The sequence below is a fragment of the Magallana gigas genome, chromosome 8 (genome assembly GCF_963853765.1).
Source record: "Magallana gigas chromosome 8, xbMagGiga1.1, whole genome shotgun sequence".
NCBI lineage: Eukaryota > Metazoa > Mollusca > Bivalvia > Ostreida > Ostreidae > Magallana > Magallana gigas.
Window position 1 is genome coordinate 27109396 of NC_088860.1, and position 16061 is coordinate 27125456.

At 33.5% G+C, this 16061-nt stretch overlaps 1 protein-coding gene across 4 annotated transcripts in view; it reads right to left on the reverse strand.

Annotated features, from left to right (window-relative positions):
- LOC105327506 (inositol 1,4,5-trisphosphate receptor type 3) overlaps window positions 1-16061 on the reverse strand; it is a 97277-nt gene that overhangs the window by 57253 nt on the left and 23963 nt on the right. For all 4 annotated transcript variants that reach the window (XM_066067903.1, XM_066067906.1, XM_066067904.1 and 1 more), the window contains exons 5-14: window positions 12991-13068; window positions 11970-12050; window positions 11553-11656; window positions 6638-6813; window positions 6141-6248; window positions 5674-5816; window positions 3107-3185; window positions 2447-2532; window positions 2157-2171; window positions 1474-1545 (exon numbers count right to left, since the gene is read on the reverse strand). In XM_066067903.1, coding sequence (XP_065923975.1) covers window positions 1474-1545; window positions 2157-2171; window positions 2447-2532; window positions 3107-3185; window positions 5674-5816; window positions 6141-6248; window positions 6638-6813; window positions 11553-11656; window positions 11970-12050; window positions 12991-13068 — 942 coding nt within the window. The remainder of the gene's footprint in view (window positions 1-1473; window positions 1546-2156; window positions 2172-2446; window positions 2533-3106; window positions 3186-5673; window positions 5817-6140; window positions 6249-6637; window positions 6814-11552; window positions 11657-11969; window positions 12051-12990; window positions 13069-16061) is intronic.

Here is a 16061-nt window from a genome sequence, read left to right on the forward strand (position 1 = left end):
TGCCACCATTCATCAAAACAAAATAGCGATTGTGCATTTTGTAATTGTATATCTGCTATAATAGTGTTGATATGCGCATTGCCTGCATTTTTTGAATTTTCATTTGCATGTATATCCTATTTCATCAAGTTGTATCTTATGTGAGTTCATGTACACAAAACAGCTAAAGGCTAAACACTCCTACTTGTCGAACACCCGCATGATCAGAATAAGTCTTCTTTTTTTTATACCTGTATTGTTTTAAAATTAACCTGCAAAGTATGAAGGGAATAACAAATTTCATTTCAATGACCCATTTACCTTACATGCATTTGATCTCACATATATTGAGGCCCTTGAGCCTATATGAATTGAAACCTGAAAATCAAAGTACTAAAATGCTCCACTGAGCTTTTTATACGACAGACCATCCCTTTGTCTTTCTTGCCTTGTGATGACAATAAAATGAGCAAAACATTAAAAAAAATCCCACAGATTGCATGTTTTTTATATTTGAATCATGATTTAAAAAATGAACAGTACAACACATATTATTTTTGCTGTGCATGCAAAAACAACTCTACTGCCTCTACTGGCTAACACCATTATGCCATTTGAATCAAAATCTTAACTGATTATGGAATTGCTATTTTATCTCTCTTTGAAAGTTTGACTCTCAATGGTACCCTTCCTTCTATAAACACATATCTAATGATGCATCTGTATATTATGCTCACACCTATTCTAGATGTATGAAAAATAGCAAAAAAAAAACCAAACAAACCAATTATTCTAGATGTATAAAAAATAGCAAAAAATAAATTCCTTCCAGCTTCCGTCTTAACAAAATTTGCTTACTTCCCATAGAATAACTTTATATTAAACTTGTCATCTATAGTAAACATGTGAAGTACATGTCAGTATCCCCAGTACTTTGACTTCATTCAATTACTGTACTAAAAATTTGATCATATATATCATTAAAAATTAAAGCAATTAAGTCACTGACTGAATAAAATCTTGAAACTCTGTGACATTGTAAATGCTGATCTTAAACTCTAAGGTTTACCAGAAATGAAGCACAGCTACAACATATCGAAACACAACTCGAGTCAATTTAATATTTCATAAACCTAAACAAACTGCTTTAATCACTTTAAGGGACTTGTTCAATACAAGGACAAATTTAACATAAGATTTTCAAAAAAAATTCTGCCAATTGAAAAGCAGTCAGAATAAAACAACAAAATTAAGTTTTATTAATTAAAACCACAGAGCAAGACCACAGATTTAGCATACATTTACAGCAGTTAAGATTTTGTAAACTGATGGCAATGTTTACAATACATTTTTTGTAAAATAAAAACCAACAAATATCACAACACAATCACAAAACCCCCAAAATATTAATGAAAAACATCCTCAATACGACAAGTATATGCAGTTTGGGGCCATCTGTCACCCATGGACACCCCATGCATTCTCGTTACTCACGCTTAATGTCTGACTTCGTTTTTTATTGATTCTCTTTTTTCCACCAGTTGTTTCGGAGGTTGGTGCAGGAGTCTGGGGTTAAAGGTCAATCATTTATGTCAACTGATATTATCAATATGTTCAGATTAAATTGTGGAGTCGTTAACATTCATATCTTCATGTGTCCACAATGTTAAAACACAATTAGAGAACTTGTGCTTCAAGATTTCAACTGACTGCATGGAGAGTTGTTATTTTGTGTGTAGCTAGAAAAATTTCTTTATTATATTCTTGCATTAATGATCAAGAATTTAAATAAATTCAATGAAACATCTCTCAATATTAAAGAAAAACTGTACAGTTTGTGAATTAAGCACTCATTTGATACACTGAATACCTGAAGTGATTCTGACTGAAGCAAAACCATAAAATTTTTGAAAAATCTGTAACACATACAGTTATCTATACAGGAATACTGTTGTCCAATAACTTCAGTGGTTGTCCAAACCACTACTGAGATTGTACTTTACGTATCAGTCCATAAATTACACAGAAAATGAAATGACTTGCTTTGAAGTAATTCATCCAAATTTCAAAATTTTATCATAACAGCACAAGGATATATCTATAAACACTTAGATCATTAGTGTTGCATTTAAAAATGTCATGTACATTACAAAATTTACATGACAAAATTTACTTACTCCTTGACGAGTGGCCTGGCAGCATTAAGTAATAAATAATTGAATCATATAAATACATGTATTATTAAAATTAAGTTTGACTAAGTGGTTCCCCCTGATGGATGCCATGTATCACACAAAATTGAAACTGAAAATTTATTTGCTCATTGCATGATTAAATATATCTGCTTAAATCTTACCAAAGAGGAAACTCTGAGAAAATAATCAGATATGAGTAGGTTACCAAAATCTATATATGTACTAGCTGGCTTTAGAATAAATATTATCAGTTAGAATTATTCAATCTCCACCTGCTTGAGTTCTGCAGTGCTCCATTTCAAAGAGGCCATAGCCTTATTGTCCTCTGACTTCATTGTCTGTTTTCTTACATATTCCTCTGTGGGCGAAAAATAAAAATAACATAACAAACTATTACGATATACATATTATAACATATAACCAATAAACATAAATCAAATACAAATGTAAAACTGTCAAAAGGTATTTTCCTTAATCATTACATTTTTACTAAAAAAGTTATTAATTTTAAAATAAAAAAGTAAAGGAGAATGATACAAATCTTTGAGCCTTGCAATCAAACAGATATCAATCTATCCTTGCAAAACATGTAAAGCCACATCAATTTAATTTCTTGCTTGCCGGAACTGCGCGCTCGTATTTAAACAAAACTATTCAAATTATATTTCTCGTAAAATTTTCCGCACTCAAAATATTCTAATTTTGCTCTATATTTTGTATCTTTCATTGTTTTGATCTTAAAATTTGATAAAATATACCAGCTGGCTCAAATTTATTTATGTACCACCTAAATATTTTGCCTACAAAACATAATAACTTAATAATTTAATTTCTTGACCATTTGTACTTTTTCTCATCAGATGTCTGACTATCAAGAAATTAAATTGGTGTGGCCTAAATAACATTTAAGAATAGCAGGGAAAGAGTTGTACCAGGACAGGCATGGAGCCAGCTCCCAGAGACCACGTGTTCAATGCGACAATAACTGTCCAGTGGAATGTCATCGTTCTCCTGAAATCAGAAAAAAACCATCAAATTATACTTCAACAATTACTTGCATCATAATCAGGAAATGGATATTCTCTGACTAGGCCACAGGAGTTGAAGAACAGGAAATATTCCCTGTCCTCACACAAAAGATTCATGCAAGTGATGATGTGACTCAGGTCCAACAAAATATGAGGAATAATATCAAATCAGACATCCATTTATTTGATGATGGACTAACAAAATCATCATTTTTATCATCATCTTCATCATCTAAATAAAAGGAAAGTTTTAACAAGAATACACTTTGTGAAGAAAGTTTGTTTAATATAATACATGTATTATATGTATATGTTTTATAGGTGTACAAATATGTTAAATGGACAAGTGTTTGCTTATAGTCAAAATAAGTGTAATTATAATGTAAGAGGAAACCCAACTGATACAGAATGTACGTGTTTTTAGGACAACAGAATTCTAGTCAATAAATTCTACGCTTTTTGATATCCAGTGATAAGGTACAAATAATATCATAATACATAGTTCATATATACTGTCATGCATATGCGCTCTAACAGAGAAATCAATATAATGGCAGAGTATAATTAAAAATAAAGTTTGGTAATGTCACTACCGCCACCAACTCACATGAGAATCCGAATGACGCACAGTCTTGTAAGGTAATCAAACAGTGTAAAGTAAAAACAGGGGAGGAATTCAAAGTATTTCTGGAAATTGTTCAATTTGTGTAGTCAAGTTTCAATGTCAAAAAATATAACATGGTTAATGTAGCTCTAGATTTCAAGCAAATAAGATGAAATCAGCATTTTCAAATAACTAATTCATGAAAAAAAATCAATTAATGTATCTTCAATATAGAATACCAGTCATGAATAGAACAAGCAATCTATAGCTAGCAAGGATTTTCGGCTTTATAAATACTGTACCAATAACAAAAGATTACAAAATTTAAAACTCAATAAAGGAAATCTGACTCTTAACAGAACTGGATCTTTATATCAATTTTGAAAATATACCAATTTCTGAGAAAAATTGTAATTCCACTCATCTTAAGATACATGAACTTACTAAAAAAATACTAAAGACTTAAAAAAAACCCTGAAACAAATGAATGGTATAAATACTATTCAAAATAAATTCTTTAAATTGAAAAAAGAAATGATATTCTCATGTAAAACATGTATGTTTTCTGTGAATTATGAGATTTGTTTGTTTTAGGTTTTTATCTGGTCAAATTGAACATTAAGAGTCAATTAATACTGACCAAAATTTTGCAATGTGACTAATACATGTGGATGACCTTGAACTATAACTTCATAACCTTTGACCTTGACAGTCACAAAAAAAGTAACAATCCATTACACAAAGTTTTTAAAGTTAGCAGGAAGGTTAGTATGTTTCATTAAGAAGGGTAGAAAATTTAGACAGAATTAGACTCATAAAACAATTCCCATGCAAATATTTGACCTTTCGAGCATACAAAGAATTTCAATATCCAAGAGCTTTTTTAAAAGTTTGATTTATTGATCTGTTACTTCCATCCATATTTCCTAGCCAAGGGAGACAATCATCCCCTTTTCTGTTGCATGAGATGGGCAAACTGTCACCCTTGATTAGTGGGTGTAGTTTCAGTATTAGAGCTATCAAAGTAAGAACTGTAAAAAGCAAACCTTTGCCATGCTATGGCTTCTCAGAGTCATGAAAGAGATGGACATTACTGTATGATAATCATGCAATGGCCGACATTAAACAAAAGTAAACAACAACATTAATGAACCGTAGGTGTATACTCACAAGCTGCTGGTATCACAAGAAGCAGAACAGATTGGTGAAACATGTAAAAAGGTTCCCCTTGTTACACAATACATACAACAACTCATTCAATCCAAAGAAAGAAGGGGAAGAGAATTAAGAAATCATGGGTTTATATGGAAAAAAAAATATTAAAACCGTATGGAACACCAATGAATTTTGTCTTTTATAACAATTGTGATAAGACTAAACTGTACATTAAATTATGTTTTTTTTTATAAGAACAATATAAACACAAGAGAACTATGACTTAACCCAGTCAAAGGGCTGAAAGTAAATGTAACCTTTCTAATACTGGATCCCAACCCTTTATCCCTAATAATATCTTTATTTTGTGTACAAATCCAAAATGTTGTAGAAATGAATCTATCCTATAAACCTAAAGATCATAATATAATAGTCCCTGTATATACATGAATTTGCTTCCAAGCAATGATCTACATAATGTATCTATTCTACTTTCAATCTTCTAACTATTACAATGTAACTCACAAAAACATTGCTCTGGTGTTTTCACACAAAAAATAATATATATTGCATTAATTTGAAGCAGTAACGATCTCCTCACAAAGCAAAAAGGGTATGCTTTACTATAGCTAATAACACTATACATGTACTAGAAACTGCAGATGAAAGGAGCTTAAATTAAGTTCGATGAAGAAATCACATTAACCCTTACCCTGATGACTGGGTGCAGCCTGAACACGGTCGTCGGGTCCCTGTGGTCACCTGTCAAGGTCACATGACCGTCTTTGACAGTCAGGTACTTTCGAGTACACATGTGTATTATTTTACATTGTTGTTCCCACTTCAAAACTCCTCCTGAAAAAAATGAATGATCTTGTTTAGTTTCATTTCTATTTTTTATGGCAATAATATGATAGATTTCAATGACACAAAACATTCCTTACATACATAACTAATCAGATCCACTAAAGACATATAGCACTTCAAGATGACAAATAGATAATTCTGACTTTTTGAGTAATCTGAATGTGAAACTCCGTTAAAACAATATTGTTTCACTCTTAACTTGACCTTAGGTTTCAACCCACAGTCTTTAAGCTTTTTCCAAGATGCAGCAAAATTCTACTCATTGGACAATGCTTTAACCACCCTGAACTTTGTTTAAGTAAACTGGTGTACCTTGAACTGGTCCCTCTTGGAGCTCGATCTGCCAGTAGGTGACCGCTGATGTACTTGGGAACAGGGTCTTAGGATTGGCCGGGTCCATGGGTCTCATCCTTAGGTGTACTGAAAACAGAGAGATTGTGTTATATCAGTGGTACACATGCATAAGGCATGCAAAAGTGATAACTGCATCTTAAGTAGGTTTTCTATGAGAAATGCTTTACATAAGACACCCAAACAAGGAGAAAAAAAAGGGGGGGTGAACAAGTCTACTCACATCAGTAAATAAATCTGAAATCAGATTTTGTCGATCAAAACCAATATAAATCGCACAAATACTCCTATTTACAATTATAACCATCATTGTAGTTGGATCAAGAAAAAAAGCACCTTAAGTTCTAAACATCTTGTAAAAATTCTGTGTCAAATAAAAGAATCATTGAAAGGCAGCGAGTCAGATGAAAAGATGTAAAGACAGACAGACTAGAGATACAGCAGGGTGGTAGCCTTACCATCCTCGAGGAGTTCATCATCAAACAGTCCCTCCGCCACTAGGTACGCCTCCATCTCCTTGTGGTAGAAGCGGATGATGTCACCGACCTTGACCCGGTCCATGTCCTCGGGGGCCGGCTTGTACTTTCTGTAGATGGTGAACCCAGACTGCTGCACCGACAGGTTCAACTCATGGCTGTTAAACAAAACAAACTCAATTTTAAAACAAGTAATGTTCATTTAACAAACATTAAGAAGGTAAATTGAATGTAGGTTTAAATATGCATAAACAAATATGGATGTCTTCTCCCCTATCACAACCCTTTCTTTATTCTTTGTCACTAGTACAGTACCAATTTTATGAATTATTTAATTGTCCATACATGTAAATTTATATAGCAAACTTCAGAATAGTACACCAGTGCTCCAGGAAACTCCAAATAATTGGAATTTTTCGAAGACCAAGGGTCATTTCAGTAGGTGCAACCATTGCAAAGAAAATGAACGGAAACTGATGATGGACAGACAGACAGCAGCAAAGCAATATAGCCTCTCTTCTTTAAAGGGGGGCATAATTAATGTCAAACCTAATTTGAGATTCTTAAGGTAGCTAGGTGGTCAAAATTCTACTCATCAGATTTTCATTAGAATTTTGGACATGATATCGTCCTTAAACCGTCTTTTATAGGAAAGAAAAATTGCAAATATTTCATATGTAGCATTCAATTTTATTTGTTTGAACCCTATAACTATTTACATACAGAGACCTTCTTCTCATGGAGATTAATATTGGTTTTTTAAAAAATTGCCATGACCATCAATCCCTCATCATGAAAACAAGTTATATGTCTTTAAAAACTCAACGAAGTTCAGTTTATGCATGATTATCATATGCATTCAACATCGCTCAATGGTTTGTTCATTTTAATACACTGTTGGAATGATTTTGTTAGAAAATTCTCTTTGACCAATTGTGACAGTCAATAAATTGAAGACAGGTTTTTAAATGGACCTTTAATCCTGCAATATACATTAATTACTACAATGATGAAATGAGAAATCTCAATCAAGGTCAAGAATGAAATTAAGTTGATGTATATTGTTTCAGTTATTAATGTATTCACTGATTGGTAAAAAATGAGTTTGTCGTATATTTTTATTAGTTTCAATTTTTTTCTGCCATAAAATTAATAAAACTAGATATCGGTACTTTCTCTGTTTAATCCAGCTGCTTCAATGGGCTTTTGAGCGCTTTAAGCTGATACCAATCAGCATTTTGAAGAAAGAGCATTACCATTTAGGTTTAAAGAAAGGGCATTTTAAGATAGGCATAGAAATAATATTTACTTTAATAAATTGTCTTTTTTAAAGAAAGTTCTTTTCTTTGAATCAATGAAAACATAATGTATAGACTTGGCCATTTATGCATTTCTTTGGGACATACCCCTATAAAAATGTTTTACCATTCTTGTCCCCTTTCACTGGTTAATTAAGCCCTTATAATGCCATCCAGCTTATCCCAAATTGTAAAGAGTGGAAAATGAACCAAACTGAATTTTAAATAGAAAGCTTGTTGAATTGTTAAAAATACAATTTTAAAAATTTTCCATTAATTTCAGACAAAAGCAGACATTAAAAATTTAAAATAAATGATTCTTGATACCAAATGAAAAACAAGATAGTTTAAATAATTTCCAATAACAGATTACAAGTACTGGTATTTGGCACTGCCAAATAAAATAGAAGATCTAATATAACCTGAATGAATAAATATGCACAGAAAGCATAACAGAACATAACTTGAACATATTTTCCTATTCTAAATTTTAAAATTTGAAAACGGCTATAGAAATTGGGTATTCAGAGTCTATAATCCTGCTCCCGCTAGCTGGCAAATACGAAGCAGTGAATTAAGACTCGAGGGATTTACAATTTCACAAAGACACCAATGATGGGTTTCCACATTGAAACTGAATTTTAAACTCAATAATCCTCCAGTGAGATAAAACGCATTGATTTCTCTCAAGACAGGAAACATCTATCGAACAGCCTACAATTGTTATACACATGTACCTTTCAATTCACCTACATCCTGTCTGTACAAAGGAAGTAATAAGAGGTAATGGCTATTTGTCTGAACATTCCCTCTTTTCACCTGGACAATTTATTTTAATTCTTTTTCTGGTATATAGAATGCTCTTAAATAATTAATTATGCATGATAACAAATTATTTGAATTTTATTCATTAAGTTTTCTACCACGATGTAAAATTGAAAGTAATCAGAATTTCCACGATGTCACATGTTTTCAAGCCAGTCACTTTTGATTCAGAAATTCCATGTTTAAATAATACTTAATGGTGCAAGCCTAGCATGAAATTAACACAGGCAATTGGTAAATAAACAAACAGTAAAATGTGTACACAGGTAAGGTCAATCCTGTGTGCGGTCATCCGGAACAACTATCGATGTCGGTAGCTTTCATCTTACGAAGAAGTGAGCCACCCGTGTGCGTTGAAGTGAAACTAATGCCGTGTAAAGAGATACTGTGTACACAAGAGGGGTGTCAACTAATTAAACAAAGGAATATACAGGAGTTAGAGGGTGGGAAATCATTATTACACGGTCACAATCATATCAGATTAACCGAAAATGACGGGTTTTTTTTCGATCAGATTATCAGGAAAAAATATAAAGGGATGTATAAGAAATGGTTCGGTGATATTATATCAGATTAACTGAATTATCAGATTAACCGTGATCAGATTAAGTGGAACCCTCTGTATTATGAAACAAATTTATGCCAAAAAAAAAAAATCAATTTTCAATGACTATTTTTTTTAATACAGAATGAATGAGAGATTTCTCAATTTTTATCTGTTGCATAAAAATTGGGTAATCTGCACAAAGAAAGTAGTGTCTACATCAAATAAGGAGGTGTTTTGGGTATAAAGAAAATCAAAGTACTGAAGTACTGAGGGGAGTTGATTCTATATCATTTATTTAAAATCAACGATATATGATTTTGCATGGCAAGTAGTATCAGTAATCGAAAAAATTTTCTGAGAAATTGTATGGATCCAGGCAAGATTGAAGTCTAAGTCTTGTTCAACCAAACGCTCGGCTGTCTCCGTTTATCTCCGACAAGAAAGAGAGATTCAGTTTTGTCGGATATTAACTAAGATAGCCGAGCGTCTGGTTGAACTAGACTACATATATTGAACTCTAGCGTAGGAATGCATACGACTTTGAAAAATATCTAAACTTTGTACCATTTAAAATCTTACTATTTTGATGGTAGTAATAAATAAGTTTTCTTGAAAAACAATCCCTCAGAATACATTGCATCGAATTTATCGATTTTTTTCAAGACCTAAGTGTTGTCAGCGGTATAATTGATTTGTGCTTAGGTCCAAACACTGTTTCACTTTCGCTTCGCCCGAGTAAGTGCATAGGAGAGTTGATTAAAATCAACTCCCAAATATCAAGAATCAATTCAGAGAATCCTATTGTGTTTGAAGAGACACTTCTAAACAAATTTTGACTGTCAAATCCAACAGCAATTTCAGTTCCAAAATCAACTGATAGATTAAAAAACCTAGTCAATCATTAAGTGTTTGTAAATAGTTCTGCAGGTTTCAATTTTTTTATACACCTTTCTACAGACACAACAGACATTGCCTCCAAATTGTTTCTATAACAGTATAATTTTTTTGGTTGTTATGTGTGGCATGTGGATGCATATTTACATTATAAAGTTCCCTGGCCCAATTCTTAAACATGTCTCTTAATTTTTTTTTATTTGAACCCCTTCACCAAATAAACAGCATTATTTACTTTTATCACGACTAGATTATCCAAAAAACAATTTGACAGCTAAATGAATCGTCATTCCATAGCTGCAGTGCAATCCTTGGTTTGTTTGTTTTAGAGTACAGATTCAAGCAATCAGTTTTGTCTACGGATTTTTTCTTTACCCTAAAAATTGCATGCTTTTAAAGAATAACATTGTATTAAATTTCAAAGGCTGCTGTATGTGCAAGATTCAATAAAGTTGTGCAATGATTGGGCCTATTAAAAAAAATTGTGTGTTTAGGGTAACACTGATGAAAAAATTAGGTTAGGTAGGTAGGGAATCTTTTTTATTTTATCATATTTTTTTTCTGCATGAATCCTAAGAATGTTTGTTGGTGTCATATTTAATAATGCGTTTTTAATAGAAATAAAAACAAATCACAATTGGATAAAAACAGACATAAAAAAATGGTAGGTTCGGGGCATTTTTGTAGGTTAGGTCGGGTTACCCTAAACACACAACTTTTTTTTTAGGCCTTGTCAATTCAACGTACAAAAGTTCATACGGTTTGAAATTGACAAGCATATGTACAATGCTGATGAATAGTTTAAGTTTAACTTAAGTAAACCACCCAGTATATTAACAGGTTTTTTAGCCTTTCTTTTGTTTTATTTGACTTACAAGTAGATCGAGTGGTCCAGAACCAGCGGTGTTAGAATGTTTGCAAATATGTTTAAACTGTTTTTACTCTTAGCATTGTGGAATTATAGATTTTATAAGGTTTTTTAAATGGTTGAAAATAAAAGATCAACATTTGATAGAGTACATGAGGTCCTTCACCTCCCCCTTATGACATGTTACTGGTGTAACCTTTGATGTGATTGGTCTAATAAAACCTTATGCTTTCCCCTTAAAACAGTTACTGTGGGTAATATTGTAACCTTTTTATTTGAGGTCTTCAAACACCTTTCCCTTTTCCCTTATATTGTAACCTTTATGTTTCAGACCTTATGAGGCCTTTAGTTTCTCCCTTATAACATGTTAGTATTGTAAACTTTATGCTTCAGGTCTTGCTAGACCTTTAGTTTTCCCCTCAGTTCATAGGTTAATGTTGTAACCTTTGACCCTGATGGTCTTACCTTCTTCTGTAGACTGACACCTGGCCCAGCACTGACTTGCTGACGTGAAGGTAGGACCCCGAGGACTTGACACTCTCCAATACTACCTGGTCGTCCACTTGTACCTACAAAGGACAGTTTGTTTAAACACTAATAACCCAAACAGTGCTGATTTCACACAAGGCAGGTATCAACCATAACAATTTGCTTATCAGAAAATCATCAACATCATGGCAAAATATTTTTGGTTGAAAACAAATATGATGAATTTTCATATTACACCTCCCAAATATGGGATTTTTTTATTTTTAATTTTGAAACAAATATTATGAATTTTTCTTTTTAAAAAGCAAGGAATTTTAAAAGAAAGAATTAATATGATGAACTTCATCAAGCTGTCTACAAGATAATACTGGAGTCAAACACAATGACACGTACAACATCACCCTCAGCCTTGACCTTGTACCGCGGCATGATGCGGAACTGTGCGTGTTTAGCGTTCTCTGCCAAGAGCTCCACCTATAGAAAGACAATATGGACAACTCAAACCAAATCACCACTGTCATCAATTCTCATGCTTAATTTTCATATATTCTTCTTCTTTATCACAACCCCAACCCCATCCCTTCCCTAGGTCCCTTATGAGAATTTGTTTTATATATGTTTAAACCCACTTGTGGCCTCCTACTTACCCCTTGCAATACATTTATCACACTAACTTTTCTGCTTCAAAATAAATTTGAAATGAATTTTCTCTATTAATATTAAAATATGAAAATCAGCAAAATGTGAAAATTGTCCACCCCTGATATGAGACAAAATGTGTTCAGAAAACCACTTTAGCTTTCGTTTCATCTAGTTCCTATACAGTCAATGATCTTCTGTACAATAACAATATACCAAAAAATATCTAAAAGTACAAGTGATTTATGATCTAAGAATAATCCAACAGACTTTTATAGTTAATGCACTTCTATTACCCTTCATAAGATTATTATACAAGGGTATACATTTGTTTCTGATAATATTAAATCTCCTTAATCTATATCCCTATTACATATACCATGCACTAACAATTTTAAAATCTTGTTACATTACCGTATACTGAATGAAATGTTATTCAAGAGTTTGTGAATGGTGTTGTAAGAACACTTAGGAGATTACACAAATATCAATCTCATCTTAACAAACAAAATCCTTTAACAAAAACCTCACACATCAATTCAGATAAGTAGAATAATTGTGTATTCCTAACATTAAGCTATTTTTTATTTCAGACCTAACATAATTTATATGAAATAATAGAGTAAAACGTTTTGTGGGTGGGAGATCGAGAGAGAGAATCTACTGAATTCTGGCTTCTGCTGAATCGAAGTAAATTTATTTTAAGAGTGTTTGCGGTTAATTACACAATTATACATGTGTAAGAAGTATCAGCTAGGGCACGGTGGCTACATACCGCCATGTTGTTTGTCTCCGTATTGGACGTCTTTGTGGTACTGACATGGATGTATTTGTTTGTGAAGAGATGTCGCAACTGCAAAAAGAAAGAGATGTGATTATGCAAAAATTGATTTAGAGTAAATCTCAAAAGGAACAAGAGGCCCATGGGCCACATCGCTCACCTGAGGAACAATAGGTATGATAAAATCAGCTTAATGGAGTCATAATACAAACTATCTGGAAAATGTACAAAATTACATGTAGATCCTGTATAAATAAAATCCATTTTCCCCCCTGGATATTCTTATGTTTATCATTATTAATCCCTTTTCTAACAGGATGATTTTATAGTCATATTACATGTTGAGTATTCCAGTTCTCAAAAAGATCCTTAACAATTGTTTATATATTGGATATAAACCTACATCAAACTCAACCTTCTTGTGAGGCCGAAAAATTGTCCTGGGGCCAAAGTCTTAACAATTATAAAGAATCATCTGGCTGATTAGTTTCTGGGAATAAGATTTTTAAAGATTTACCCTATATATTCCTATGTTAAAACTTTGACCCCCCTTTGTGGCCCCACCCTACCCCCGGGGGCCATGATTTTCACAACTTTGAATCTACACTACCTGAGAATGCCTCCACACAAGTTTTAGCTTTCCTGGCTGATAAGTTTCTAAGAAGACAATTTTTAAAGACTTACTCTATATATTCCTATGTTAAACTATAACACCTCTTCATTGTGGCCCCACCCTACCCCCGGGGGTCATGATTTTCACAACATTGAATCTACACTACCTGAGGATGCTTCCACACAAATTTCAGCTTTCCTGGCTGATTAGTTTCTGAGAAGAAGATTTTTAAAGATTAAAGATTTACTCTATATATTCCTATGTTAAAACTTTGACCCTCCATTGTGGTCCCATCCTACCCCCCAGGGATCATGATTTTCACAACTTTGAATCTACACTACCTGAGGATACTTCCACACAAGTTTCAGCTTTCCTGGCTGATTAGCTTCTAAGAAGAAGATTTTTAAAGATTTACTCTATAATATATCTATGTAAAACTTAAACACCCCTTCATTGTGGCCCCACCCTACCCCCGTGGGCCATGATTTTCACAACTTTGAATCTACCTGAGGATGCTTCCACACAAATTTCAGCTTTCCTGGCTGATTAGTTTCTGAGAAGAAGATTTTCAAAGATTTACTTTATATATTCCTTTGTAAAACTTCGACCCTCCATAGTGGCCCCATCCTACCCCCAAGGGCCATGATTTTCCCAACTTTGAATCTACACTATCTGAGGATATTTTCACACAAGTTTCAGCTTTCCTGGCTTATTAGTTTCTGAGAAGAAGATTTTTAAAGATTTACTCTATATATTCCTATGTAAAACTTTGACATCCCATTGCGGCCCCACCATACCCCCAGGGATCATTTTCACAACTTTGAATCTACACTACCTGAGGATGCTTCCACACAAGTTTCAGCTTTCCTGGCTGATTAGTTTCTGAGAAGACGATTTTTAAATATTTACTCTATATATTCCTATGTTAAACTTTGACCCCCCATTGTGGCCCCACCCTACCCCCGGGGGTCATGATTTTGCCAACTTTGAATCTACACTACCTGAGGATGCTTCCACACAAGTTTCAGCTTTCCTGGCTGATTAGTTTCTGAGAAGAAGATTTTTAAAGACTTACTCTATATATTTCTATGTAAAAATTTAACACCTCTTCATTGTGGCCCCACCCTACCCCTGGGGGTCATGATTTTCACATCTTTGAATCTACACTACCTGAGGATGCTTTCACACAAGTTTCAGCTTTCCTGGCTGATTAGTTTCTTAGAAGAGGATTTTTAAAGATTAAAGATTTACTCTATATATTCCTATGTTAAAACTTTGACCCTCCATTGTGGTCCCATCCTACCCCCCAGGGATCATGATTTTCACAACTTTGAATCTACACTACCTGAGGATACTTCCACACAAGTTTCAGCTTTCCTGGCTGATTAGCTTCTAAGAAGAAGATTTTTAAAGATTTACTCTATAATATATCTATGTAAAACTTAAACACCCCTTCATTGTGGCCCCACCCTACCCCCGTGGGCCATGATTTTCACAACTTTGAATCTACCTGAGGATGCTTCCACACAAATTTCAGCTTTCCTGGCTGATTAGTTTCTGAGAAGAAGATTTTCAAAGATTTACTTTATATATTCCTTTGTAAAACTTCGACCCTCCATAGTGGCCCCATCCTACCCCCAAGGGCCATGATTTTCCCAACTTTGAATCTACACTATCTGAGGATATTTTCACACAAGTTTCAGTTTTCCTGGCTTATTAGTTTCTGAGAAGAAGATTTTTAAAGATTTACTCTATATACTCCTATGTAAAACTTTGACATCCAATTGCGGCCCCACCATACCCCCAGGGATCATTTTCACAACTTTGAATCTACACTACCTGAGGATGCTTCCACACAAGTTTCAGCTTTCCTGGCTGATTAGTTTCTGAGAAGACGATTTTTAAATATTTACTCTATATATTCCTATGTTAAACTTTGACCCCCCATTGTGGCCCCACCCTACCCCCGGGGGTCATGATTTTGCCAACTTTGAATCTACACTACCTGAGGATGCTTCCACACAAGTTTCAGCTTTCCTGGCTGATTAGTTTCTGAGAAGAAGATTTTTAAAGACTTACTCTATATATTTCTATGTAAAAATTTAACACCTCTTCATTGTGGCCCCACCCTACCCCTGGGGGTCATGATTTTCACATCTTTGAATCTACACTACCTGAGGATGCTTTCACACAAGTTTCAGCTTTCCTGGCTGATTAGTTTCTTAGAAGAGGATTTTTAAAGATTAAAGATTTACTCTATATATTCCTATGTTAAAACTTTGACCCTCCATTGTGGTCCCATCCTACCCCCCAGGGATCATGATTTTCACAACTTTGAATCTACACTACCTGAGGATACTTCCACACAAGTTTCAGCTTTCCTGGCTGATTAGCTTCTAAGAAGAAGATTTTTAAAGATTTACTCTATAATATATCTATGTAAAACTTAAAC